This window comes from Centroberyx gerrardi, chromosome 16, assembly GCF_048128805.1.
Source record: "Centroberyx gerrardi isolate f3 chromosome 16, fCenGer3.hap1.cur.20231027, whole genome shotgun sequence".
Classification (NCBI taxonomy): domain Eukaryota; kingdom Metazoa; phylum Chordata; class Actinopteri; order Beryciformes; family Berycidae; genus Centroberyx; species Centroberyx gerrardi.
Genome location: NC_136012.1, coordinates 28,936,828 through 28,962,580, shown reverse-complemented (window position 1 = coordinate 28,962,580; position 25,753 = coordinate 28,936,828). Strand labels below are relative to the sequence as shown.

At 44.8% G+C, this 25,753-nt stretch overlaps 3 protein-coding genes across 3 annotated transcripts in view; 2 read left to right on the top strand and 1 right to left on the bottom strand.

The window, feature by feature from the left end:
• The window catches only part of LOC139909561 (insulin-like growth factor-binding protein 7), an 8,694-nt gene extending 5,860 nt beyond the window's left edge, over positions 1–2,834 (top strand). Inside the window, exons 3-5 of the mRNA XM_078289037.1 lie at positions 422–548; positions 2,413–2,643; positions 2,812–2,834. Coding sequence (XP_078145163.1) covers positions 422–548; positions 2,413–2,643; positions 2,812–2,834 — 381 coding nt within the window. The remainder of the gene's footprint in view (positions 1–421; positions 549–2,412; positions 2,644–2,811) is intronic.
• cox18 (cytochrome c oxidase assembly factor COX18) overlaps positions 1–25,753 on the top strand; it is a 65,525-nt gene that overhangs the window by 15,633 nt on the left and 24,139 nt on the right. The window lies entirely within an intron of this gene.
• On the bottom strand, positions 5,166–25,753 carry polr2b (RNA polymerase II subunit B). The gene is made up of 25 exons (XM_078289042.1): positions 25,636–25,753; positions 25,189–25,261; positions 24,047–24,197; positions 23,376–23,488; positions 21,913–22,132; positions 21,443–21,601; positions 20,811–20,975; positions 20,498–20,694; positions 20,221–20,340; positions 19,650–19,836; positions 18,703–18,846; positions 17,661–17,800; positions 15,909–16,020; positions 15,523–15,677; positions 14,839–15,037; positions 13,923–14,091; positions 13,412–13,508; positions 13,021–13,115; positions 12,228–12,478; positions 10,618–10,707; positions 8,922–9,029; positions 8,683–8,796; positions 7,634–7,794; positions 6,330–6,525; positions 5,166–5,546 (listed from the first exon to the last, which is right to left on the bottom strand). The coding sequence occupies exons 1-25, from the start codon at positions 25,652–25,654 to the stop codon at positions 5,457–5,459; spliced, it is 3,525 nt and encodes a 1,174-aa protein (XP_078145168.1). The 5' UTR covers positions 25,655–25,753; the 3' UTR covers positions 5,166–5,456.

Below are 25,753 nucleotides of genomic sequence, written 5' to 3'. Positions count from 1 at the left end.
GACACTGTCGCTGACTGGTGAGAAAATGCCTAACTACACCGCACACATCGATATTTTAGTTTAGAGAAAGATGAAAACAAAGTAAAATGTAAAATTTGCGACGGAAGACTGACTTACAACGAAACGTCGGCAAATAATGTTGCACTGTTTATTTTATGAGGTCTGCTTGCTTGTTTTAGTTTTCGGAATCGAGAATCAAGAAAAATCTTGTCTGGAATCGACTCCATCGATTCCCAATACTTAAAATTGGAACAGTCCTACACCTGTCTGACCTTCAGGATAAATCCATCTGATCCTCCTCCGCCCAGCAGGGGGCGACAGCAGCAGCAGTCTGTCTCTCCAGATCGCTGATGTTCGTCGCAGCAGATTACATCTCAGATGATGAGACGATAATTGTCGCCACTGTGCTTTTTTCCTTCAGATCTCCCCGCTCACCAAAGAGGAGGCGGGATCCTACGAGTGTCACGCTGCCAACTCCAAGGGCGAGGCGTCGGCCGTGGGAACCATCCACGTGGTCGAGTCCATCGACGACATCCCAGTCAAGAAAGGTAACAGCAGCACACTGTTTATCTACTGTCCTCACATGGTCCTCACATGGTCTTCACATGGTCTTCACATGGTCCTCACATGGTCTTCACATGGTCTTCACATGGTCTTCACATGGTCCTCACATGGTCCTCACATGGTCTTCACATGGTCTTCACATGGTCTTCACATGGTCTTCACATGGTCCTCACATGGTCTTCACATGGTCTTCACATGGTCCTCACATGGTCTTCACATGGTCCTCACATGGTCCTCACATGGTCTTCACATGGTCTTCACATGGTCCTCACATGGTCCTCACATGGTCTTCACATGGTCCTCACATGGTCTTCACATGGTCCTCACATGGTCCTCACATGGTCTTCACATGGTCTGATGGCTTCTCTTCATGGTCGGATAACGGACAGGAAATACGCTTTTCTACATTTACATACATTTTCTACATCATGATTTGTGCACTACTTTGAGTTTGTGTGTGTGTGTGCTTTTTAATGTTTATGTACAGTGTGTGACCATGCATTCATACAGTACATGTGGGCAGTGTGTGTGCACTTACATCACAGCATGTGTAAGTGTGTGTGTGTGTGTGTGTGTACTAGTCCACGTGTATCCTTAGTGAGTGAGTTCAGCTCTCTGCTCATCAGATGCTGATTCTGTCTCAACATGTTTGGAGTTCCTCAGCCCTCATCACCCGGCTGACACACACACACACTCTCTCACACACACACAGTGGGGTCTTTAGTGGAGCCTAGATGGTTGCCGTGTCACTGGGTGTTGCCTATGCAAGCGTTGACACATCCTCAGCCTGTGAAAGCTTCGCTCCAGGGAACTAAAGCTCAGCTCTTTGTCTGAATGTCAGGCAGGTGATTTACAGGTAACCCCCCCCCCCCCACCCCCCCACCCCCCCCTGACCCCACCGACACCGCTGGCTTGTTTTCACATTTTCCTGGATTGGCTTTCCGTCTCCCTGACTCTCTCCTCTCTTCTGTCTGAATAACAAACTCGGATCGCAGAAATCTTGCTGGTTGAATCAAAACAAAACATCAAAGAGAGGTTTGCCTCTGCCGGGTCGGGACGCCTGTTTCATAACCGCTGGCATCGAGATTAGAAAGTCTGGATGAGCCGAAGTCTTATAGTATTATAGTATTATAGTATTACTATCTGTTACAACATGAACGAACTGAAGGTTGAGTTTAGCAACAAAGGTTCCTGCCTGCCTCAGTTCCTAAAGGCAGTGAGATACATCCAACACCAGGGGAACAGGATAACTGGCAGGAATAAAAGGATAAAGAAATAAAAAAGAAGAATAGAGTGAAGAAGATTTTGTTGATAGAATTGCCCATGCGTGTTGTGGGCTTCAGAGCATCTCAATGCTCCGGTGCTTTTGGATTCAGTCCGAGATCCACAGTCTGAACTGAACCTGCAGTATGTTCTCTGTCGTGTCAGGACGCTCCAGATCTCTTCCATATGTACGAGGGACGACATGGACATTTCTTGAAGACACACCGGCTTGGTGGCACTGCCCTATAAAACACCTGTTGGCATGGAATCACTGATCTTGATCTCCAGGTGCAGTAGTGTCTGACTGAACAGTTAAAAGCTGAAGAAAGAAGCTCTTATCCACTTACCCAGCAGGGTGGGGCGTCTGTCTTAGAGCTGCCTGCCTGGATGCTGTGACCTGTTGGAGGTCTGCTGGGGACGCTCTGAAGTGTTTGGGGACCGGATGCCCAGATGACCTTGGGGCATACTGCATGTGTTTCAGCGTTCAAGTTGACGTGCCTGAGGATGTTTGTCAGCTGCAAATGTTCTCGTATCCGTTACCGGACATTGAAGTGTGTTCCTCTGGTGGGCTGGGGTACTATGTAGATCCCCATCTGTGTAAGTTTACACCTAAGGGGGCGGTAAGGGGTCCGTTTGCTGAGCTGACCAATTCGGCAAAGGCAACCAACATTTCTCCGGTATCCGGGGGAGATTTGTGCGAGGCACACCAGGTGGATCCCCTGGTTCCCGTCACCCGCGACATCCTGCCCTCCGTGCAGAAGCAACTGGCCACAGGAAAGTCCTTGGCTGATTATCAGATCCAAGAATCCCAAGTCGGTACTCGTGTCCTTGTGGAGAAAGTTCTTGTCTTGGGGAGAACGATCTTCTCATGAAAGTGAACAGAGAAGCTTCCTTGCAGTTTGAGACGGACCGTCCGCTTCGCATCGCGTGTGATTAATTAAGACTCACAGCTGTTCAGTTTCCCACCTGTTCTCTGTACTGCAGACTGCAGCGCTGCTCGGACGTGATGCGGCGTTCTCGCAATGAATCTTGGGGCTTTTCAGTCGTTCTCGTTGGTCAAGTCTCCATCTTGATTTTTATCCTTCCTTTGTCCTTTCATTCTTTTGTTTTGGAACCTGTATGAGGACTACAAGCTGAGTGAGGGCTGCTATAGCTTCATTTTGCAGTTCCTGAAGGGTGCTTAGAGATTGACGGCTTGCAGGAAGGGACCCACCGGACAGGAGCCTGCAGGCCTTTCAGAACTTGTTGCATCGTGCCTGACGGCTCCTGGGACGCTCCTCTCCGTGTGTCTTACAGTTTCGCCGTACATATGGAATATGGAAAGGAGAGGTTGTCTTGATACGACAGAGAACATTTTGGATCTGATAGAGAACTGTGGTTCTCTGAGTGAAGAGATTCTCTCTCCTGTTGCTGCTCTGAGACACGTTCCGATCAAATTAATCAGCGATACCCTGCCGACAGCGCTGCTTTATAGGGCAGTGCTCGAAACGTTCCTTTATTCTGGATTTGATTCATGGATGCGAATGTTCTGAGAAGTTCTGAGCTACGTTAAAATTTGGGAGTCTGAGCTAAAAACCCCCACTGGGAATTTGAACGGGTAGAAAGGACTGGTGTAACATGGTGAACTCTTCACTCCTGGTAACATTACCGTGGAAATTAAGATTGTTTCATGTACGGAAAGGTTTGCATGTTCACTGCCGTCACCATGGTAGTGCATTGTTTTTAAAAACAATGCTGATTTCCATGACAACCGTAGCAGAGTCTGAACATGTAGGCTAGCCACTTGTGAAGCGGTGTGGTTTTAATGCAGCCATCTTAATTGTACCAGCCAAATGACCATTGATGTGGATTATTGGGGAAGTCCATTTTACCACATGTACCATATCTTCCACTTCTGTGTCCATTTACTAATGTCATTTTTCCTTCTAGTGGCCAAGGATGGTGAACTGTGAGGAGCGGACGCAGGATTAGGAGCGCTTGATTTCCCTTCTGACACCAAGAAATGTGCATCGCTACAAAGAGGATTCACTACGCCACCAGTGGAAATTCAGCACGAGTTTTATTCAGAACTCAGAAGACCAAATAATCAGTAAAAGCAAATCATTCCCACTCCTAGCATTGATGTTGTCTCTGGATGTTAAAGCAAGCTCCCTCCCTGCCTCACGTTTAACTTCCAAACATTTTCATTTTGATGTAGTTTTGTATGTAGTCTTTTGTGAATTACGGCTTTTTGTTTAAACTCAAGTTTAAAAATGGTCTCAGCATACCATAATGCTAGCACCTTGCTTGAAATTCTTTTACAAAGACAACCAGCTGTTGGCTAAAGCAGATTTGATCTTGCAGCTAGGCTAAAAGCCCTCGTCACAAGAGTGAATGCAAAAATAAATGGAAAGAAATCCTTTCTTTTTGGATTCACTCAAAAAACAATTTGCAATTTTGATTTTGGCACCTTGTAAAGTGCTTCTTTTCTCTTCCCTCGGACAGGGCTCAACAGGCTAAGATCTGAACCGACATGCAGGCAAACCAAACACTACAGATGGTTCTTATACTGCAGGTTTCTCCCTAAACACTACAGCTGGTTCTTATACTGCAGGTTTCTCCCTAAACACTACAGCTGGTTCTTATACTGCAGGTTTCTCCCTAAACAAACACTACAGCTGGGTCTTATACTGCAGGTTTCTCCCTAAACAAACACTACAGCTGGGTCTTATACTGCAGGTTTCTCCCTAAACAAACACTACAGCTGGTTCTTATACTGCAGGTTTCTCCCTAAACAAACACTACAGCTGGTTCTTATACTGCAGGTTTCTCCCTAAACAAACACTACAGCTGGGTCTTATACTGCAGGTTTCTCCCTAAACAAACACTATAGCTGGTTCTTATACTGCAGGTTTCTCCCTAAACAAACCGCGCTGTATACCGGACCTTATGGAAAGGCATGTCGAGTCTCTGAATCTCTTGGTGAATGTGGACACAAGACATGCTAATGGTGCTATTGATGTTATTCTGCTTAAATCTGTGTGTTTTTGAATAAAGTACAGGCTCATAAGGAGAGAAAGTGTCTTGACTAATAGTAAAAGAAATGTTTTCAGTTTTGAATGTGTATTCTGTATGCAACTGTTTCACTTTGGAAGTATGGATTACTAATATGTTACTGCGATGGGACACGTGCTGTGTATCACTAATAAAGAAAAACTGACTACATCCTATGGGAATGTTTATTTACCAAGACAGGCTGCTTAATACTGTAGGTCGGAGTATTACTACTCTACTACTGTACTGACGCATTACTTCACATCTTAGAAATATTTTCAGAAAGCAAAACAGTAACGACAACCATGGGGAAAAAAGATTTATTCTACTTTTACAAAAAAAAACCGAGACAAGAGTTCACTGTAAAAACACTGATTTCACAACAGAGCTTCAACACAATAGAGCTAGAAAAAGAGCTAGACTTTCAAAGTTTCATTATATGGCAGTTCAGCTAGCTCTCTCTCTTTTAAAGTCACCAGATTTTAAAGAAGCGTCTCTGACATTTCCCGGTCAGAGTTTGGGTTTGCTGCTAAAACACTAACCGGCCCAGAAGCCGCTGGACGAGCCCGACTGGAACCAGCTGGTCCAAACTGGTTTTAACTGGTCATCATGCGCGGGGCGATGCTCATGGACATCAGCTCCTGGAACAGAAGCTTGCAGGCGTACGGCATCCGGACCAGAGAGATCTGACAGGAGAGGAGACCCACATTACTACAGATTACTATAAATTACTACACATTAATATCCATACAGGTCTTGGTAGATCCAGCTGGTTCTTTTACATCTTAGCATTGTAATGTTTTAACAGCCAACATGTCTGACATCATGAGGCTAACAAAAATACAAAATCTGATGTTTGGACGTGGTTCCACAATGCAGTGATAACATCATGTGATTTGGACGAGTGTGTCGACCGCTGTATTCAATCCAATGGTGAGTCAACAGGGCAAAGCTAATAATAATAATCATCACCGTCTTTATTAGTACAGACAACAAAACAAAGACAAATCAATAAAATGCCAGACATGAAAAGACGTTTACTTCGGTGTACTTTTAGTATTTTGAACTAAAGAAAAAAAAACAGCAAATATACTTTTATTTTACTTAATATTATTTAGTTATTTTATTACCATTAAAAATGTAGTCTTGCATATTTCACTTTACATGCAAATTTTTGTTGTATATTTGTTTATCTGTACATGATTGAAATAAATCAACTGAACTGAACTGAACTTTAGAAAGTAAACTTTAAGTATACTAGTTGTCGTAAGGGTAAAAACCGAGTTACAGGATTTAAAAAGCCCATATCAGAACATAAGGAAATCTTTCAGTACGTTTAATACTCCACAGAATAAAGATCAACGCACAGAATAAATATAAAAAACCAAAACAGTGAATTAAACCAGGCTCAGTAGATCCAGGAAACAATATTACAGAAGGAGAAGAAGACAGAAGGTGTGTGAACGTACCTGTGTTTTGTTGCGGCAGCCTCGGCACTCATACGTGTGCGTTCGCGTGTTGGCGATGGCCATCAGGCCGCACAGGTTACACACGTGGACCTGGTACGGGTCGGACGCCTCGAACAGACGCTCCCTCAGGAACTGAGCCGCTCCGTGGGCGATCTGACAGTCCCGCTCCATCTCCCCGAAACGAAGCCCGCCGTCACTGAACAGAGAGAGACGGGTCAGACAGAGAGAGACGGGTCAGAGAGAGAGAGACGGGTCAGAGAGAGAGAGACGGGTTAGATAGAGAGAGACAGTTAGACAGAGAGAGACGGGTCAGACAGAGAGAGATGGTTAGACAGAGAGAGACGGGTTAGACAGAGAGAGATGGTTAGACAGAGAGAGATGGTTAGAGAGAGAGAGACGGGTCAGAGAGAGAGAGACGGGTCAGAGAGAGAGAGACGGGTCAGAGAGAGAGAGACGGGTCAGACAGAGAGAGACGGGTTAGATAGAGAGAGACGGGTTAGACAGAGAGAGACGGGTCAGAGAGAGAGAGACGGGTCAGAGAGAGAGAGACGGGTTAGATAGAGAGAGACGGGTTAGACAGAGAGAGATGGTTAGACAGAGAGAGACGGGTTAGACAGAGAGAGATGGTTAGACAGAGAGAGATGGTTAGACAGAGAGAGACGGGTTAGATAGAGAGAGACGGGTTAGAGAGAGAGAGACGGGTTAGATAGAGAGAGACGGGTTAGAGAGAGAGAGACGGGTTAGAGAGAGAGAGACGGGTTAGATAGAGAGAGACGGGTTAGATAGAGAGACGGGTTAGATAGAGAGAGACGGGTTAGATAGAGAGAGACGGGTTAGATAGAGAGACGGGTTAGAGAGAGAGAGACGGGTTAGATAGAGAGAGACGGGTTAGATAGACAGAGAGAGATGAGTTAGTTGGGTTGATATTTGATCATATCACATATCACACAGATATCGAAATATCGCAATATTTTCAGTGGTATCGAAACCCCGTCCCCCAGGCTATTAATAATAATAGTAATAATAATAGTAATATTAATGGCCTAGAAATTTGATGTCATTTGGAAGGACTAAAATAAAGTATAGACACAAAAAAACAGGAAACCCCAGAAAAAAAAGAAAAGAAAACAAACAGCATTTCTGAGTTCATCCTTTGGGTTTTGAAGGGTTTTATGAGCTCAAGAGGTCAAAGAATATTCTCAGCCCACAGAGGAGCACGAGTCCTGCAGCTGAAGTGAAAACATGAAAATCACCAGAACAGTTAAAAGGTTTTCACAGGACAACATGTATGTGCTGTATGTTACCGTGATCGTCCCTCCATGGGCTGCCTGTTGAGGATCTGCACCGGGCCGCGGGCGCGGGAGTGGATCTTATCGTCCACCATGTGCTTCAGGCGCTGGTAGTAAGTCGGACCGATGAAGATCTGGGAGGTGAGCTTCCTGCCGGTGAAGCCGTTATACAAAACCTGCAGACAGAGCGAGAGCGTTCAAAACCTGCAGACAGAGCGAGAGCGTTCAAAACCTGCAGACAGAGCGTTCAAAACCTGCAGACAGAGCGAGAGCGTTCAAAACCTGCAGACAGAGCGTTCAAAACCTGCAGACAGAGCGAGAGCGTTCAAAACCTGCAGACAGAGCAAGAGCGTTCAAAACCTGCAGACAGAGCGAGAGCGTTCAAAACCTGCAGACAGAGCGTTCAAAACCTGCAGACAGAGCGAGAGCGTTCAAAACCTGCAGACAGAGCGAGAGCGTTCAAAACCTGCAGACAGAGCAAGAGCGTTCAAAACCTGCAGACAGAGCGAGAGCGTTCAAAACCTGCAGACAGAGCGAGAGCGTTCAAAACCTGCAGACAGAGCGAGAGCGTTCAAAACCTGCAGACAGAGCAAGAGCGTTCAAAACCTGCAGACAGAGCGAGAGCGTTCAAAACCTGCAGACAGAGCAAGAGCGTTCAAAACCTGCAGACAGAGCGAGAGCGTTCAAAACCTGCAGACAGAGCGAGAGCGTTCAAAACCTGCAGACAGAGCAAGAGCGTTCAAAACCTGCAGACAGAGCGAGAGCGTCATGCTGCTGCTTCTTCTGACAGTTACAATTGAAACTGAAATTTTAAAACCTTAAAATATTCCTTAAAACGCTAAACGATATTAAATTATTACCCAGCTCTAGCACAAAGATGAGAAAAGTCCCATTGACTTATAACCGAACACAAAGACATCAGAGCCAAAGATCATGTTGCAAAAATCCCAGTTAGACGTCACTAAATGCGAGCAGCTGTACTGTGAGCTGCAGACAGTGTTTATGTATTGCTGTGTGTGAGTGTGTGTGTGTGTGTGTTTATGTTTTGCTGTGTGTATTCTGACCTCGTTCCCTCTCAGGTGGTAGCCGTACTCTGACAGCAGGTTGGACACTTTCTGCACGTTGACGGCGTCGTTGAACGGCGTGGCGTCGCCGATCTCACCTTTATTAGCAGAAACCTGCAGACAGACGGAGAGGAGACCGATCACACGGCAGCAGAGAGACGGCTGCTGCCCGCCGCTGACATGTGAAGCACTTTGTGACTCAGCTGCTATATAAATAAAGTTATTATTATTCGTATTACCTTGCCCTGCAGACACTCGATCAAATGGCCGACCGTCATACGGGACGGGATGGCGTGGGGGTTGATGATGATGTCAGGTGTGATTCCCTCGCAGGTGAACGGCATGTCCTGCAGCAGGGAACACAGTCATATTATAATCATCTGAACAATCTGTCGACTCGGCTGGTCTGGGATCAGTCTGGTCTCTGAAGCCGAACAGTGAGTTTCACATACACACTCACAGCCAGTTAAGGTCATACTCAGGTAAAAGGCATTTAGATGCAACATCACATCTGAGTCAAATATTCCTCCATACATAAACTGAATATTGTGAGTGGAAATGGATCTCACACAAAACACTGCTGGCTTGTCCCAGCTGTCATATTAACGTGTATTTCAGTACGCAGAATTATATCAGAGTGAATGTGAATGAAAACTCCCTCATTAAAAGCTATAAAAGGTAGATGTCTGAACAGTAAACAGGATATAAAGTGAGTTTCCTGTTTGGATCTGAACGCTGAGCTGAGCATCAAGTGGCTGTACAGTACATGTCGTCCACAGCAGACTTCCTGTTTGGATGAGTGTAAACAGCATTTATTAACGTTCTGTATCTCCACTTCACAAGCCGAACGCTGTTTAACACACTGACTCTCCAGGCTGCAGGTCAACACAGCGGTCTGTACAGTGATCTGCTCCAGACTGAAGGTCAGAGGGTCAGAAGGTCAGAGGGTCAGAACAGAAACAAACTCCAGTCCTGAACCCTGGAGAAGTTCTGATACAGATCAGTCTGCTTCTCTCTGGGACTCTTCATGTTCTTCCTCTCTGCAGGATTCCCAGCAGGATCTAACTTCCTGCACACTACTGTCTCTGTTGACAGAAGATTTTATGGCTGTTTGCTTTATGCAGCATCAGTAGAAAAGAGGGCTGAAATGATCAAGAAAACATTAATCGATTATGATTCTGATAATCGATTCAATGTTTTAGTCATTCAGTAAAAATACCAAACGTTTGCTGGTTGCAGCTTCAAAATGCCAAGATTTGCTGCTTTACTCAGTTTCATCTCATTACAAAACAAATATTTTTTTTGGCTGCTGGTCAGACTGAGGAAGAAATCTGAAGAATCACTTTGGGCTCTGGGAACTGTGATGGACATTTATGGACATTTTATAGACTAAATGATAATCACAAAATAATCAAAAGATTAATCGATAATGAAAATAATCGTTAGTTGCAACTCCAGTAGAAACATCCCTGAGTCAGACTGCTGGAGCCGACTGATGGCTTTCACACCGATTTCTGCTTCACCTGCAGGCGCCCAGGCATCTGTATATTATTATATATATATTATATTATATATTATTATACACTACAGGTCAACAATCCTGACTGAATGTTCTGTTTCATTCTCTGAAAGCATTTTGATCTAAAGGCTTCTGCTTAAATGCTTGAAATGAGTTTCTTAGACAAATATAAACAGTGAAGTTGATCCTATGTATGAATTTCTTTCCAAAGCCTTTTCCTTTCCATCAAGGCAAAGAATCTAAAATATAAGATAGTTTTGATTTGTTTAACACTTTTTTGGCCGCTGCATAATTCCATTAGTGTTATTTCACAGTTTTGATGTCTTTACTGTTATTGTAAAATGTGGAAAATAGTAAAAATAAAGAAAAATGCATGTGTCCAAACTGTAACATACTGCCCCCCCCCCCCTCTTTACCTCCTGTCTGTACTGGATGCCGCAGGTTCCTTTCTGTCCGTGTCGACTGGCGAACTTGTCTCCGATCTGAGGAATCCGAACGGAGCGAACCTGCAGCAGAGACACAGCGGGTCCAGACATGAAGCGCATTAAAAACTCCCAGCAGGCAGCGGGTCAAATATGCAAACGCATACTTCATCTCACCATAAAGAAATCACCGCTTGACATTTAATCAATTTGTCAGTAACTCTCCATGAGATCAGTATTTGGCAGAGGAATTTGGAAAGTTAAAGTCGTGGCGAATCCAAACGTGTCGACGCTGCAGGTTCAGCTGCTTTGTTTACCTGCTGAAAACCTGCTGCTCACATGTTTCAGCGTTCAGACAGAAACTACTGAGAGACCAGCAGGTTTCTGTCCAGTCCAGCAGGACAGAGGATCTCTAACTCCCTGCTCGCCTGCTGCATCAAGGCCTGTTTACAGTCCGCTCTGCTTTTCTGTCTGCACTTTATTCTCCTGTTCTTAACTCTGTTCAGGAGCTTTTCTTACTCTCTTTATGTTTTTTCATTTTCTTGTTCCATCTTGTTACTTTACTTTCTCTCTTTTAGTAGTTATTGTTGTCTTTGGACTTTGTTATTTTGACTGTAAAGCACTTTGTAACTGTGTGTGCAGAGTGGTGACCAGTTCACCCAAAAAATGATTTTCCCTTTTCAGGTTGTTTCATTTGATTATCAGAGGAGCCATAGAGGCTGGAAACTGTTCAGTATTTCACAAGAAAAAAAGCAAAAACTAATCAGAAAAATTACAAATGCTAATAAATCTGTATAGCAGAAATATATTTTTTTCCTATCCCATATACCATCTTGTGACCCCCCCAAAATTATCTCCTGACCCCCTGAGGGGTCCCGACCCTGAGGTTGAGAACATCTCAATCAAGTCTGAAGAACTTGTAAACTATTACTATTACTACTGTTGTGACTGAGCGACTACGACCCTGTCCACCACCAGTGTTGAGCGGTAATGCATTACAGTAATGTAATTACTTCTTTCAGCAACAGTAGTGTAAGGGATTACAATTTCAAGTAACGCTCTGTTACTGCGTTACTTAGACCTGAACCTCCTTCAACCTTTTCTTTCTCTCCTTTGACATTTTCAAAGTTTAGTTTTTTCCTCGTCTGTATCTTCAGGACATGCAGCAGCTTTACGTCGGCCGTTCCCGTTACTTTGAATTGATCTCAGTCGAGGATCAAAGAACATTCTGGTCCGTTTTAAACTTTGTGTGGCAGCAAAACTCTTTCCACAGAAAAACACAACATCCAGTTTATCAAAGCATCTGATACAGAAACACAGTGATGAGAAACTCCGGGAGAAACAAGGAGCCGCTGCTGCCAACGAAACACAAAGTAATGGAACGAGGAACGGAACTAATTACTGCTGCTGTTGAGGAATTAGTAACGTGATTTGTTTTTAAATGAGGAATAAGTACAGAGTAACTGATTACATTTTCCCAGTAACTTGCCCAACACTGACCGCCACACAGCTGATCTGTGGCTGGTGTTTCTGTCAGCTCCACCATCATCACATTATATTCTAAAAACCTTGTAAAATGTGAAGCAGAGTATCTGCTGACTCACCCTGATCTTGCAGAACTTGTATCCCTCCTGGTTCAGAGTGACCATCACCTGGTCCACGATCCCCGTCTCGCTGGTCCTCAGGAAGGTGCTGCAGTCTCTCTTGGTGTAGCGGCGGTTGGTGCTGTCCAGCTCGTCGTCGTTCTCCGGCAGCGTCACCGTCTTCCCGATGATCACGTCCTCCCCGGAGACACGAACCCCCGGAGCGATCAGACCGTCGTCATCCAGCTTGTCGTAAATGGCGTGTCTCATTCCTGAGAGAGGAGAGGAGAGAGGAGATGACAGGAGAGGAGAGAGGAGAGAGGAGAGAGGAGTAGAGGAGAGGAGAGGAGAGAGGAGAGAGGAGATGACAGGAGATGACAGGAGAGGAGAGAGGAGAGGAGATGAGAGGAGAGGAGATCAGCCTATCAGAGGCGTTCCTACGTTTGTTTTGTAAAAACTAGCGGCGAACACTGGTCCGACGGAAACAATGATAAAACAGAGAAAGCCTGGTGGAAAGTTGGGATGACTGGAGGTTTTTCAGCTCAGTTTCTTATTGAATTTATACTGCAGAGTCTGTTTCTTCTGTTTTCTATCAAGCAGCTCCGTTATGAGCAAAGCTTCCTGTTCTTCTGCCTCGCCGCCATGTTGACGCTCAGAACAAACCAACACACACACATCTATCATCTATAATTCTGTCTGTTTTCTGATGGATCAGTGTGGCCGCGGCCTTAATATGCAACCAGAATCCTATGTTTTGTTTCATGGAACAGCTGAGACAGGAAGAGGAAGAGAAGCTGCTGATGTCATCACCGACCCTGACAGGTTTCTCTTGTCGGCTTCTCGAAGATCTCCTCCTGATCGAAGCCCTTCTTGGACTCCTGCTCTTTGTAGGAGCGATAGAAAACAGACCTGGAAGACAGGAAACAGCTTTAAATCTCTCTGTAATCTCACAGGATGGAAAAAACAACTTTCACCGGATTTAACCAAAGATTTCTACAGATCCACCAATACAGATGAGACAGAGAGGGAAAACACACTCATGTCCTGATCACAGATTCCCATCAAAATAATTAGTGAATCTAAACTTGTATTTTATATTTTTCTCTGCCGTGTCAACAGTGTGATAAATATAATCTCCTGGCAGCATCACTCCCACAGCAGGACGAGCTGAGGATGAAGAGAACAAACATGCAGGCTCCTCCCACCTGAAGAATCCTCGGTCCACCGCCGATCGGTTCATGATGACGGAGTCTTCCTGGTTGTAGCCGGTGTACGAAGCGATCGCCACGATGGAGTTGATACCTGACAGACACAAGGTGTTTCAGTTTGACAGCAGAGATCTGAACTCTATAACAGCAGCAAAACACCTCTCACTATGTCAATTAGTGCTGAAACGATTAGTCGATTAATTGATTAGTCAATCGACAGAGTGTTAATCGATTACAATTTTTATAATTGATTGCTTTTCTCTGTTTCATATCTTTATAAAATGAATAATTTGGGTTTTTTGGCTGCTGGTCAGACTGAGGAAGAAATCTGAAGAATCACTTTGGGCTCTGGGAACTGTGATGGGCATTTGTCAATATTTTCGACATTTTATAGACTGAATGATTAATCAACAACAAAATCAATAGACAATTTAATGAAAGTAATTGTTGGTTGCAGCCCTAACACTACATACAAATCAGCTGTCTGGTTTCGGAGCGGCAGCTGTACCTGCAGGCAGCTCTCTGAAGCGCAGGTACTCCATGGAGCGCGTGGTGACCAGAGGCTTCTGGGGGTAGTACAACACGTGAGCCAGCGTGTCCATACGCACATGGAAGTTAGTGATGTACACGCCCATGGCTTGTTTCCCCATGGCCGACTGGTACGTGTTCCTGGGAGACTGAGCGGCAAAACACACAGAACACACAGTCAGGTTTATTAGCATGTGACAGGACACATTTAGTTCACAACACATTCACCCTGTCATCTTTTCTTTTCCTTTTTCTCTTTTCTTTCTTTTTTCCTCTCTCGTTTCATCATGTTCACTTGACTGCATCATGTGTTTTTAGTGGGAATTGAACCTGTGACCCTGGCAGTGTTAGTGCCTTGCTCTACAGTCAACACATCTGTTGCAAATGTGCCACACACCAATTTGATTTCATTGCATGAAATTAATAATATTATAAACAGGTTCCTGAATAAGTTCTGAACACATTTTTTAATCAAGAAAACCAGAATGACGCTCATTTGTTATTAAAACAGCTGCTTGCATTGGAAATAAATTCAAGAATTTTCCAGAGCTTCATTCAAAATTCAAGCACATTCCTGACCTGATTATTCAAATAATTGTATTCATGTATTCATAATTGTAATTCATGTATTTTCAAGGATTTCAAGCCCCTGTACAATACACATAATATACACACAATTGGTAGTATAGAAAATTTGACAAGCTAGAACAAAGCAGACACAGAAAAACAACACAGTGAGGAAGCAGTATATTTGCATGTATGTATATTTGCAGCAGTAGAGTTAGAGTTGGAGTTGGGGTTGGGGTTGGAGTTGGAGTTGGAGTTGGAGTTGGAGTTGGAGTTGGAGTTGGAGTTGGAGTTGGAGTTGGGGTTGGAGTTGGGGTTGGGGTTGGTACCTGGTTGTGGTCGGGGAAGGGGATGATGGAGGCGCAGACGCCCAGGATCATGGAGGGGTGGATCTCGCAGTGCGTGTAGGTGGAGCAGTAGGCCACGCCCTTCTCCTGCAGGTCGTCGGGGGTCATGGCCAGCATCACCGTCTCCTCCTCCAGCGTGTCGATGTACTCCACCACTCCGCTGGCCACCAGGTCCTGCCAGCTGACAACAACAACAACAACAACAACAACAACTCAGTCTGTCAGAAGCATCAAGCACAAACTCTGTTCCAGCATTATGAAGACGCTCGAAATTTAAGATTCCTGTGGATTTATTTAGATCCTAAATTTTGTACTGATGTAGCGCCCAGAGAGAGACAGATAGAGACAGAGAGACACAGAGAGAGAGGAGAGAGAGATAGACAGATAGAGAGACAGAGAGAGAGAGACAGAGACACAGAGAGAGAGAGAGAGAGAGACAGAGAGAGATGGAGAGACACACAGAGACAGACACAGAGAGAAAGAGCGAGACAAAGAGAGACACAGAGACAGACACAGAGAGAGAGAGAGAGAGAGAGAGAGAGAGAGAGAGAGAGAGACAGAAAGATGGAGAGACACAGAGACAGAGACACAGAGAGAAACAGATGGAGAGAGAGACACAGAGACAGACACAGAGAGAGAGACACACAGAGAGAGACTCCTCCTCACCTGTAGTTGTTGTACTCTCTCTCCTTCAGCTGGTCGATGTGTCTCCTCTTCAGCAGGAGTTTCTGTTTCTCTACGATCAGCAGCGGTCTGCAGATCCGCCCAGCGTCCGTATAGATCCTGATCTCTCTCTCCCGGATGTCTCTGATCATGGACACCTGGAGACAGACAACAAGCAGGGGATGATGGGAAAAGACTCACAACCTCCGTCCCTGCCCAACATCACGTACATCATACAGTTTGTATGTGTACATGTAATTTTCTGTTGATCGACTAATCGTTTCAGCGCTAGTCTTCTGAATGGGAGCGCCGGGTCGTATTGGGCGTGTCAGGAAGGGGGCGGAGTTACGTCGGGTCGGTTTGTTCTGGCAGGAAGGGGGCGGAGTTACCTCGGACACGATGATGTCCATCTGCCTCCTCAGCTTCCTCAGCGTGTTCATCAGCTGCTCCGGGTCTTTGTGGATCCCGACCCAGCAGCCGTTCACAAAGATCTTTGTGGCGCTGCAAACAGAAGAGTCACCACTCTGTTAACATGTTACACTGACATCATCACATGTTACACTGACATCATCACATGTTGCACTGACATCATGACATATTACACTGGCTTCCCACACTGTTTCACTGATGAAATTCCAAAACTTTTCCATGACGTCTCCATGACCTCTTTCCAAATCTCCATGACAAATTTGAATGAGACTGAATTAAAAAGAAACCATCAACTACACTAACGTTAAGTATTAGTTTGTTTTTCACTTTAAAAGTCAAGGATTCTAATATTTAACTCCAGCAGGGCGAGCCGCCGCTTTTTGAGACTTTTGACGGTATTCAAGACAAAAAAAAATCATTAACTTCACAAATAAAATGGCTTGGAAAATGGCTAGAATGACTTTTCTAAAAATGACTTTTTCTCCCCTTTTCTCTCGCCTATCTGTTCCCACTATCAGTTAACTTCTCCAGGCCTGGAAAATACTATTTTAAAATTCCATGACCTTTCCATGTTTTCCAGCAGTGTGGGAGTCCTGTACACTGACATCATGACATGTGAGACACAAGCTGATACTGTTTTCACGGTCATCATTCAGTCAGTTCAGTCATGAGCAGAACAGCAGGGTGTGTGTTCCCATGGGAAAACACTGACAGGACCAACACTCTGCTGGTTTACTTGGTGTGTAAACTTCACACACACAACTTCATCAACTGTGTTTTCACTGAGAGTTGTAGGCAGGAATAGTGTGTGATGTAATTTAGGGGAATAATATTGTGATGGATAATATAATATACTATAAAATTGTGATAACCTGTATTATAATAACAGTGTAATTTATCCCATATGTGCCAGTTAGAGAATTCCACATTGTCCTGTAAAACTAATCCAGGCGGTCTCCACTACATTAGGGACGAGTGAAATACACTCTAATATTTTGGTTTTTGTTTCATGTTTGTTGAACTGCCTATATTGTTGTCATTACAGGAATCCATGCTGTGGGAAACTCCAGAAAGGCAGCGCTGCCATCTGCTGGAAGCAAACCATGGAATAATAATAATTATCACCATCATCATAATAATGTCATGATGTAGGTCAGATATGAAGAGAAACCCAGCCACTCCTGCAAAATGACTGTGAGCCCAATAAGAAAAATCATGTGACTTTTTAAAATTATTATTTTAAAAAGTCACACACAAAAAAAAAAAAAATGAAATAATTAAATTAATATCATAAACGTGCGACGACTAGTCGACTAATGGCTTGAACTAACGACTACTAGTCGACTAGGAAAATCTTTGGTCGGGGGCAGCCCTACTGTTTTCCAAAATGTACATTTAGCAATTTGGAAATAAAGTATTCATATGTAAAGTATCATAAGTGCATCCACACATTCCTATAAAAAAATACATAAACACAGAAAACCCAAATGATTAAGACCAAGTAAGGCTGAAGGACAGTGAACAGTGTGAGTATCATTTAAAGGGACATTTCACTTTGGAAAATCACAAAACCAAGTTCACCACATCAACAAAACATCACATCATTTCATCCTGCCTCCCAGATTAGACTTTTCCAAAGTAATTTCACCTATTTCCAGTTTTAAACCTGTACAGATGAAGCGTCCCTGTCAGAAGCAGCTGATGTGACTCACTCTGCGATGGCGGCAGGAGAAATCTCCTCCAGGTTCTCCATGCTCCACTCCTCCAGAAACTCCAGGATGGGAGACGGCTGGGAACCCACAGAGATGTAGGCCATCAGGGCCAGGTTCTTCACCAGGCCGACAGCGTGGCCCTGGAACATGAATAACACAAGATACAGGTTTAAATAAAGGTTCTTCACCAGGCCGACAGTGTGGCCCTGGAACATGAATAACACAAGATACAGGTTTAAATAAAGGTTCTTCACCAGGCCGACAGCGTGGCCCTGGAACATGAATAACACAAGATACAGGTTTAAATAAAGGTTCTTCACCAGGCCGACGGCGTGGCCCTGGAACATGAATAACACAAGATACAGGTTTAAATAAAGGTTCTTCACCAGGCCGACGGCGTGGCCCTGGAACATGAATAAAACAAGATACAGGTTTAAATAAAGGTTCTTCACCAGGCCCACCGCGTGGCCCTGGAACATGAATAACACAGTTTTCAATACAGGTTCTTCACTACAGTGTGACAACAATCCGTATGGTGTGTCAGGAACATGAATGGTGATATCAGCTCCATGTTATTCTGCTGTAGTAATCACAAATGTTTCACAAGCTCTCCATCCAAATTATATTATTGTCACTTTGTAATGACATTTTTAAATTGTTGTTTACATTCTAGCAGCCAATGGCATCGCTAGAAAGATTTGAGTCTCAGAAATAAACAGAATTCTGCACAGTCAGACTTTGTTGTCACTGAACTTTTATTGATCACATGGTATCCTGGTTGTATTGAATCATGAACCTTGTATCGCGTATCGAATCGTATCAGGAGATCAGCAGATCCATCACTAGTCATGATGTCTCCTAAAACCATCAGTGTAAGTAGAACTTGTCCTTGCTTCTTTTGGTGAGAAACCCAAGTGTAGTTTTGTTTTGCATCCAAAACAAAGATGCATCCAGCTAAATAAAATGGGTTGAGAGCACAAACTTTCACTGCTTTTCTACATTCCTCTGTTTGTAAAGCAGAGTGTGTTGCAGTGTGTTTTACCTCGGGCGTCTCGGCGGGACACACCATGCCCCACAGTGTGTTGTGCAGCTGTCTGGGTTTGGCCAGCTTGCCGTCTCTGCCGATGGGGGAGTTGACCCTCCGCAGGTGGGACAGGGTGGAGGCGAAGGTCAGGCGGTTCAGCACCTGCACGGGAAACATGGAAACACACCGAGTCTGGATGTCAGACTCTGGACAGGCTGAGCTCGGCTGAAGGCCAATTTATCGTTGCATCAAAGTGTCTCCGTTGCTATGCCGTCGCTGTCTCCGGCGGTGCGAGGATTTCTAGTTCTGCGTTTGTGATTCTGGTCATAGATCATTGAAACACTAGATGTCAGTGTGGAGCTTTGTTCACACAGAAGTAACAACAGAAGAAGTCGTAGTGAAACTCATGTTGTGGATATTTCAGTTCATCTGGTTTCTTTATAATCAGGAGATGATCTGTGGTCCAGATGAACATCTGAACCTCCTCAGCTCGTCTCTCTTCATCTGCTCCAATCACCAGCACTGACCTCTGGCCCACTCAGGTAGTGTCATCAATCACAGAAAAGTTCAATAAATTGAGTTTCAGAAACTTTTCTGACTGATTGTGTTAGGGTTAGAGTTTGTGGCAAACCCCACCCATCTGGCACATACGTTGGCTAAAACAAACCATACACTTAACCATGCAAATCTCTCTTGGCCCCCCGAGACTGTTCTTGAGTGTGTTCCTCAGTGTGTTGTGTGTTCCTCAGTGTGTGTTCCTCAGTGTGTTGTGTGTTCCTCAGTGTGTTGTGTGTTCCTCAGTGTGTGTTCCTCAGTGTGTTGTGTGTTCCTCAGTGTGTGTTCCTCAGTGTGTTGTGTGTTCCTCAGTGTGTGTTCCTCAGTGTGTTGTGTGTTCCTCAGTGTGTTGTGTGTTCCTCAGTGTGTGTTCCTCAGTGTGTTGTGTGTTCCTCAGTGTGCTCTGGTACCTGGGACACTCCGGCTCTGGCCTGGTGAGCCTTCTTCACGTCTCCCCAGTTCCCGGTGGCCAGAGAATACTTCAGGCCGTCGGAGATGATGCGGGTTTTGATGGCGAGCTCCAGGTTGAAGTCTTTCCCTCTGTCGATGAACTTCTGAGCGTAGATCCTGATCTCCTTCAGCAGGTTCTTAAACATGCTGGGCATGGGCGACAAGAAGAGTTTATCTGTCAAATCATGGCTAAAATCATAATCTCATAATTATTTATTCTGATACATATTGAGATTATGATCATTAATCCCAATTACTAGCCTTGATATGAACAGCAAAATGATTTCACTGCACTTTTGGCATCTTATATCAATTATTAATAGTACAAATTGATAGTACAATTTATATTTTCTATTGTTTTAAAGCTACCAATTACTGTCTATTTTCAAAAGGAGGAGATGAAGAATGGAAATAAAACTTCAAATACTAAATATCATCAATTATTATTCATGGTTCCATCATCGTAAACAAGAATTCACACTTAGTTAATCGGTTAAATAAAGCTGAGAAGAAGAAGAAAACAAGTCCCACCCCCTGAAGAGGAAAGCCAATAGCGGGCCGGCCAGGTCCAGCCTCTTGTTGCCATAGTGATCTCTGTCATCCAGCTCTCTGCGGCCCAGAGCGGCCAGCAGCAGCCTGTGCACCATGTACCTGCAAACAACACACACTTACAATACACACTTACAATACACACTTACACAACACCAAGCAACACACATACTGCACACAATCTTTCCTGTCTCTCTCTACTTTGAAATATCTAATAGAGGCAAAAATGCCAAAAACCAATCTGTATAATTGAGCTCACCCTAAGAAATAAGCCTTCTTGGTCTCACAGAAGTCGCTGACTCCGACATGCGGCAGCACCTCCTTCTGCAGAACCTCCTTGGCGTATTTGATCCTCCTCTCCTTCGTCACGCCGGGCTTCGCTCCTCTGGAGCCGATGAAGTTCAGAGCCACGTTCTGCTCCTGGATCACGAAGGCTTCGTCCAGAGAGGGCTTCACCTGGAGACACGGGATGACATCACACACAATACAGGTCAACGGGTGGAACACCGGCAGGATGATCCATCTGCCTGATCCTTCATCAGAACTAAACTAAGAGGAAGTGAAGTGTTCACCATCTCCATCATCTCCGGGTCGTCGAAGTCGTAGATGATGTGCTCCAGGATGTCTCTGTCCGACACGAAGCCCAGAGCGCGAAACACGATGATGATGGGCACTTCCTGTCTGATGTAGGGCAGCGTGGACACGATCCTCTGGCCGATGGCGCTCTTCTTCACTCCCTGTGAGACAAAACCAGTCAGTCAGTCTTATTGTATCTTTCTTTTTCTAGTGACTTTCCTGCTTTCCTACAAGTAAAGCCCGTTCTACACCACAAGCAACTCAGACAAGTTTTTCAGTCGTCTGTCTCTCAGAACAAAAAACACTTGTTTTGATCGACGCTGCTGTCTACATGCTACCAGCGCTACCGCTACATGTTGCTGACATGTTCCTAACGTGCTGCTAATGTCTGGAACATGCTGTGACCAGTATAGCCTATATGTAAAAGATGGAAACAGAAAAGACAGAAATTGAAATTATTAGATCTGAACACTACGTCTGGATCTGATGCAGTCATTGTTGGTATTTCTGCCTTTGAACTTTTCCCAAAGTTTGTCAGGTTTAAAACAACAACAAATGTTGTGACTGAGCTGATCCTGAGGAGCAGACTGAGCCCGGTGTGTCGTGGCGTGTCAGAAGATGAAGTCACCTGTCCTCCTCGGGCCATCATGCTGACCCAGATGGAGCTGGTGGGGCGGGAGGAGTTCTCCAGACAGGAGCGACACTCCCCAGTATAGGCGTACTTGGAGTCTTTCTTAGCAAACACATACACTGTGTTGGTCGCCATCTTTTCTTGGGCGATCAGGACCTGAAAAAACAACCAGACAGTTTTCCATCTTAACTTTGTAAGGCACATTAAATTCAGGTGACAGAAATTAATCCCTAAAAATAATAATCCCAAGAAATTACAAAGTGACAATAATATAATTTGGATGGAGAGCTTGTGACATTGTGATGGTCAAGCGTCTCATTTGTGATTACTACAGCAGAATAACATGGAGCTGATATCACCATTCATTTTTCTGACCCACCATACGGACTGTCATAGTTTTTTACTGCAATATTGAATTTCTCATGTCATCTCTAAGATAAACCGTCTCCACCTCCATCAGCCTTTACCTTCTCAGAGCCGTTGATGATGAAGTATCCTCCCGGGTCGAGCGGACACTCGTTCAGCTCACACAGATCTCTGTCCGTCAGGCCGCTCAGCAGGCAGTAGGTGGAGCGCAGCATGATGGGTATTTTACCGATGAAGGTCTTCTGGTGCTGCGTCTGCAGCTGGTCCTCGCCCTCCTTGATGATGGTCTTGGTGATGTCGACATACAGAGGGGCGGAGTACCTGCCAGCAGAGAAACACCGGCTCACTGACAGAGAAAAACCGGCTCACTGACAGCAGAGAAACACCGGCTCACTGACAGAGAAACACCGGCTCACTGACAGCAGAGAAACACCGGCTCACTGACAGAGAAACACCGGCTCACTGACAGAGAAACACCGGCTCACTGACAGCAGAGAAACACCGGCTCACTGACAGAGAAACACCGGCTCACTGACAGCAGAGACACCGGCTCACTGACAGCAGAGACACACCGGCTCACTGACAGCAGAGACACCGGCTCACTGACAGCAGAGACACCGGCTCACTGACAGCAGAGAAACACCGGTTCACTGACAGCAGAGAAACCACCGGCTCACTGACAGCAGAGACACACCGGCTCACTGACAGCAGAGAAACACCGGCTCACTGACAGCAGAGAAACACCGGCTCACTGACAGCAGAGAAACACCGGCTCACTGACAGAGAAACACCGGCTCACTGACACAGAAACACCGGCTCACTGACAGAGAAACACCGGCTCACTGACAGCAGAGAAACACCGGCTCACTGACAGAGAAACACCGGCTCACTGACACAGAAACACCGGCTCACTGACAGCAGAGAAACATGTCGACAGGTTGGAGAATAAGTTTCTTGGCTATCTTAATAATGAAAAACCATGAACTGTGTTTCTGAGGCAGAACGCTTATCAGTTTCTTCTTAAATTAATGAAGAAAAAGAGCGAAAGATGTTTCTGGTCTGTTTCTTCCTCTGTGCTGCTGTTGGACTCGGACCTGCAGCCTCAGCCTGCTGCTCAGTTTATGTTGATGAATGATGAATCTTTAGCAGGGAAGATTTAGACAGTTTTCCACAAGCTTTACAAAACTGGTGGGATGAGGAAAACTGGCTTGTGCGGGTTCAGAATATAGATCTAGACCTTACTGGCTTATATCAAATTACTAGCCATGAAAACACCAGTAACATAGTGTAAAATATACTGTAGCATACTTGAATAGTCTGTCTGGCCGATCTCTAATATTTAGCATTACTTTTTTACTTTTTCAATCTTTTCTTAGTCCGTGACAGAATGGGGAAATGATGCTGGATGTGTTTAATGTTCAGGGCCAAACTCAAGCTCGTCTGGTGCAGCAGGTTGTTGAACTTTAATCATTCTGAATTCACAGTTCAGTGCCGCTAACGCTTTCTGAAAACATGAAAAGCCTCCAGAACAGAGAAGCGGAGCATCAGCAGATAGAAAACATACGTGAGGTTTCGGAGTCGGGCTTCGTTGGGCATCATGGGAGACGGAGCGCCGTCTCTCTCCCAGTGGGTGGGCTTTGACAGGTAGATCTGCTCAAACTTCAGCAGGTAGCGAGGCTGAGGAGGAAGACGCAGAGTCACAGGGTGAAGAGGATTTTATGGACTGGAAAATGTATCGGAGGAAAAGAAAGTAAACTGAACGTTGCTGTGGCAAACCACAGGATTAGGGTTCGGTTCTGTTCCAAATTAGCAAAACACCCGGGTTTGTTAATCCCCAAGTCAAATGAATCCTCTTATCGAATCACCCGTCCCCCCTTGATGATGTCATACATTTGTGTCAATACTTCCCTCTGTCAACATGGCGGATCCCCACCAGTGTTTGAAACCATGGGCATTTCTCCAAATGGAGAATATAGCTAAATTTGTGGCATGTTCCTGTTGTCTAAGGGTGTGTGTGTGTGTGTGTGTGTGTGTGCGTGTTTGTGTGTGTGTGTGTGTATGATGAATAAGCACTTAACACAGTATCACATAAAAGTTAACAAGTTTCCTTTGTCCTTTTTTCCCAATAAATTCTGTAAAAACGTTAGATAAGGGACTGGACAGGATTCAGGTTCCATAAGCAGATCCAGATTGGATCCGATGCTTTCGAACCCGAACCGTCCCGCCGCTCCTCACCGGCTCCTCCACCTCCCCGGAGGTGTGCTGGGCCTCGGCCTGCAGGTCGATGGGGGGGGCGTCCTCCACGATCCGCTGCACCGACATCTGGATGAACTCATCGAAGGAGTCCAGCTGCTGCCGCACCAAACCCTTCTCATCGAAGTAGGAGCTGAGCGGCAGGAGGAAGGCAGACAGGAAGACACATTTTAAATGAGAAGGAAGATTTGACTCTTTCAGGATCAAACCTCTGCTTTACCAGCTGAGCTAAACTCACAGTGACGCAGCAGTCAGGCTCAGAGGCTTTCTGTTTTTTAGAGATTATTTTTTAGATATTTCTGCTGCCCAAAATAACACTGCAGCCGATGAGGAAGAGATTGTGTTGAAGACAGAGGTGGGGACTCGAGTCACAAGTCACAATTTTAATTGCTTGAGACTTGACGTGATGCATACAGAGAAGACTTGAGACCTGACTTGGGTTCTGGTGACTTAGGACTTGACTTTGATGACTTGAAAGGGTTTCTTAAGTCTTGACAAAAGCTGTTCTACATTTAGACTTGGGACTTGACTTGAGATTTGTGCCTCAAGACTTGAGACTGACTTGGGACTTGAGCAAAGTTGACTTGGTCACACCTCCGGTTGAAAGCATCAAAATGTTTGAGTGAAGTTAACTGCTAAAGCTTTAGCTAACATTAAAGCCATGATATCAGTCTAACCGCTAATAATTTCCTTCATGCCATTGCAAATGACTTCCCACTGCCTTCCTCCCTGCATTTACTGCTAAACTTTATTAACCTGCAAGTAAGCAGATATGAATTTGACTTTTTAAACACACTGAAACTAATCAGAATGAGTTAATTAGCACTGACAGATTAAACAGAAGTGTCAGCTCGAAAACACTGTGTGCCTTGTTTCTTTAGGTATTTAGGTCAGTCAGACACATTTACTGAGGGGAAATCTGTAATGTTGAAGCACAGCAGGGACAGAATATATTCTCGAGTTGATTTAAAATGTATTTAGAGCCGAAAGCCTTCCCACTGCTTCCATTAGGAATCACTGGACCGTCACTGCCGCCTCACTGTGGTTCAGCAGGACTTCTTCTTCTCTACCAGGATTTACAGCGTGACAGTAGTTGATTCAGAAGAGATGCAGCATTACTTTACCTGATAACAATCCAGCAGGCCTCCTGCCACAGATCTGGGGTGATTTCATCATCATCTTCATCATACTGGGTGTCTGGTAAACATACATGTGGAGGAACATACATGTGAAGGAGGAACATCAGCATCACTGTAAACATGTTACTGAACTTTATAAAGTCTGAGTGTTTCAAGGCTAGTTACTGACTGCTGGCTGACTGGAACACGATACGGAGAAGCCTGATGTCAATTCATATTTACCGATCACACACCAAACAACAAGCTGTTTTTGTTTTTGACGAAATAGACATTACAACTACAGACTGGCTCGTTAGCTTGCTGGCTAAGCCAAAGTAAACTATCGCTACAATACAGCAAGGCGCCATTAGCGCCGGCTAACATTAGCATGGCGGTTTCTTAAAGTTTCGGTTTGCAGTTTCTTTCCTCCAGAGGAGGAAGAGTCAGACTCACCTTCATCCTGGTCATACATGCTTCAGCTCGGGCTTCACACACTCAACAAATCTGATGAAACTAAAAATTCACTGAATGCGCCTCAGCGTTGTGTGACAACCATCACCAGCGTCCAGCC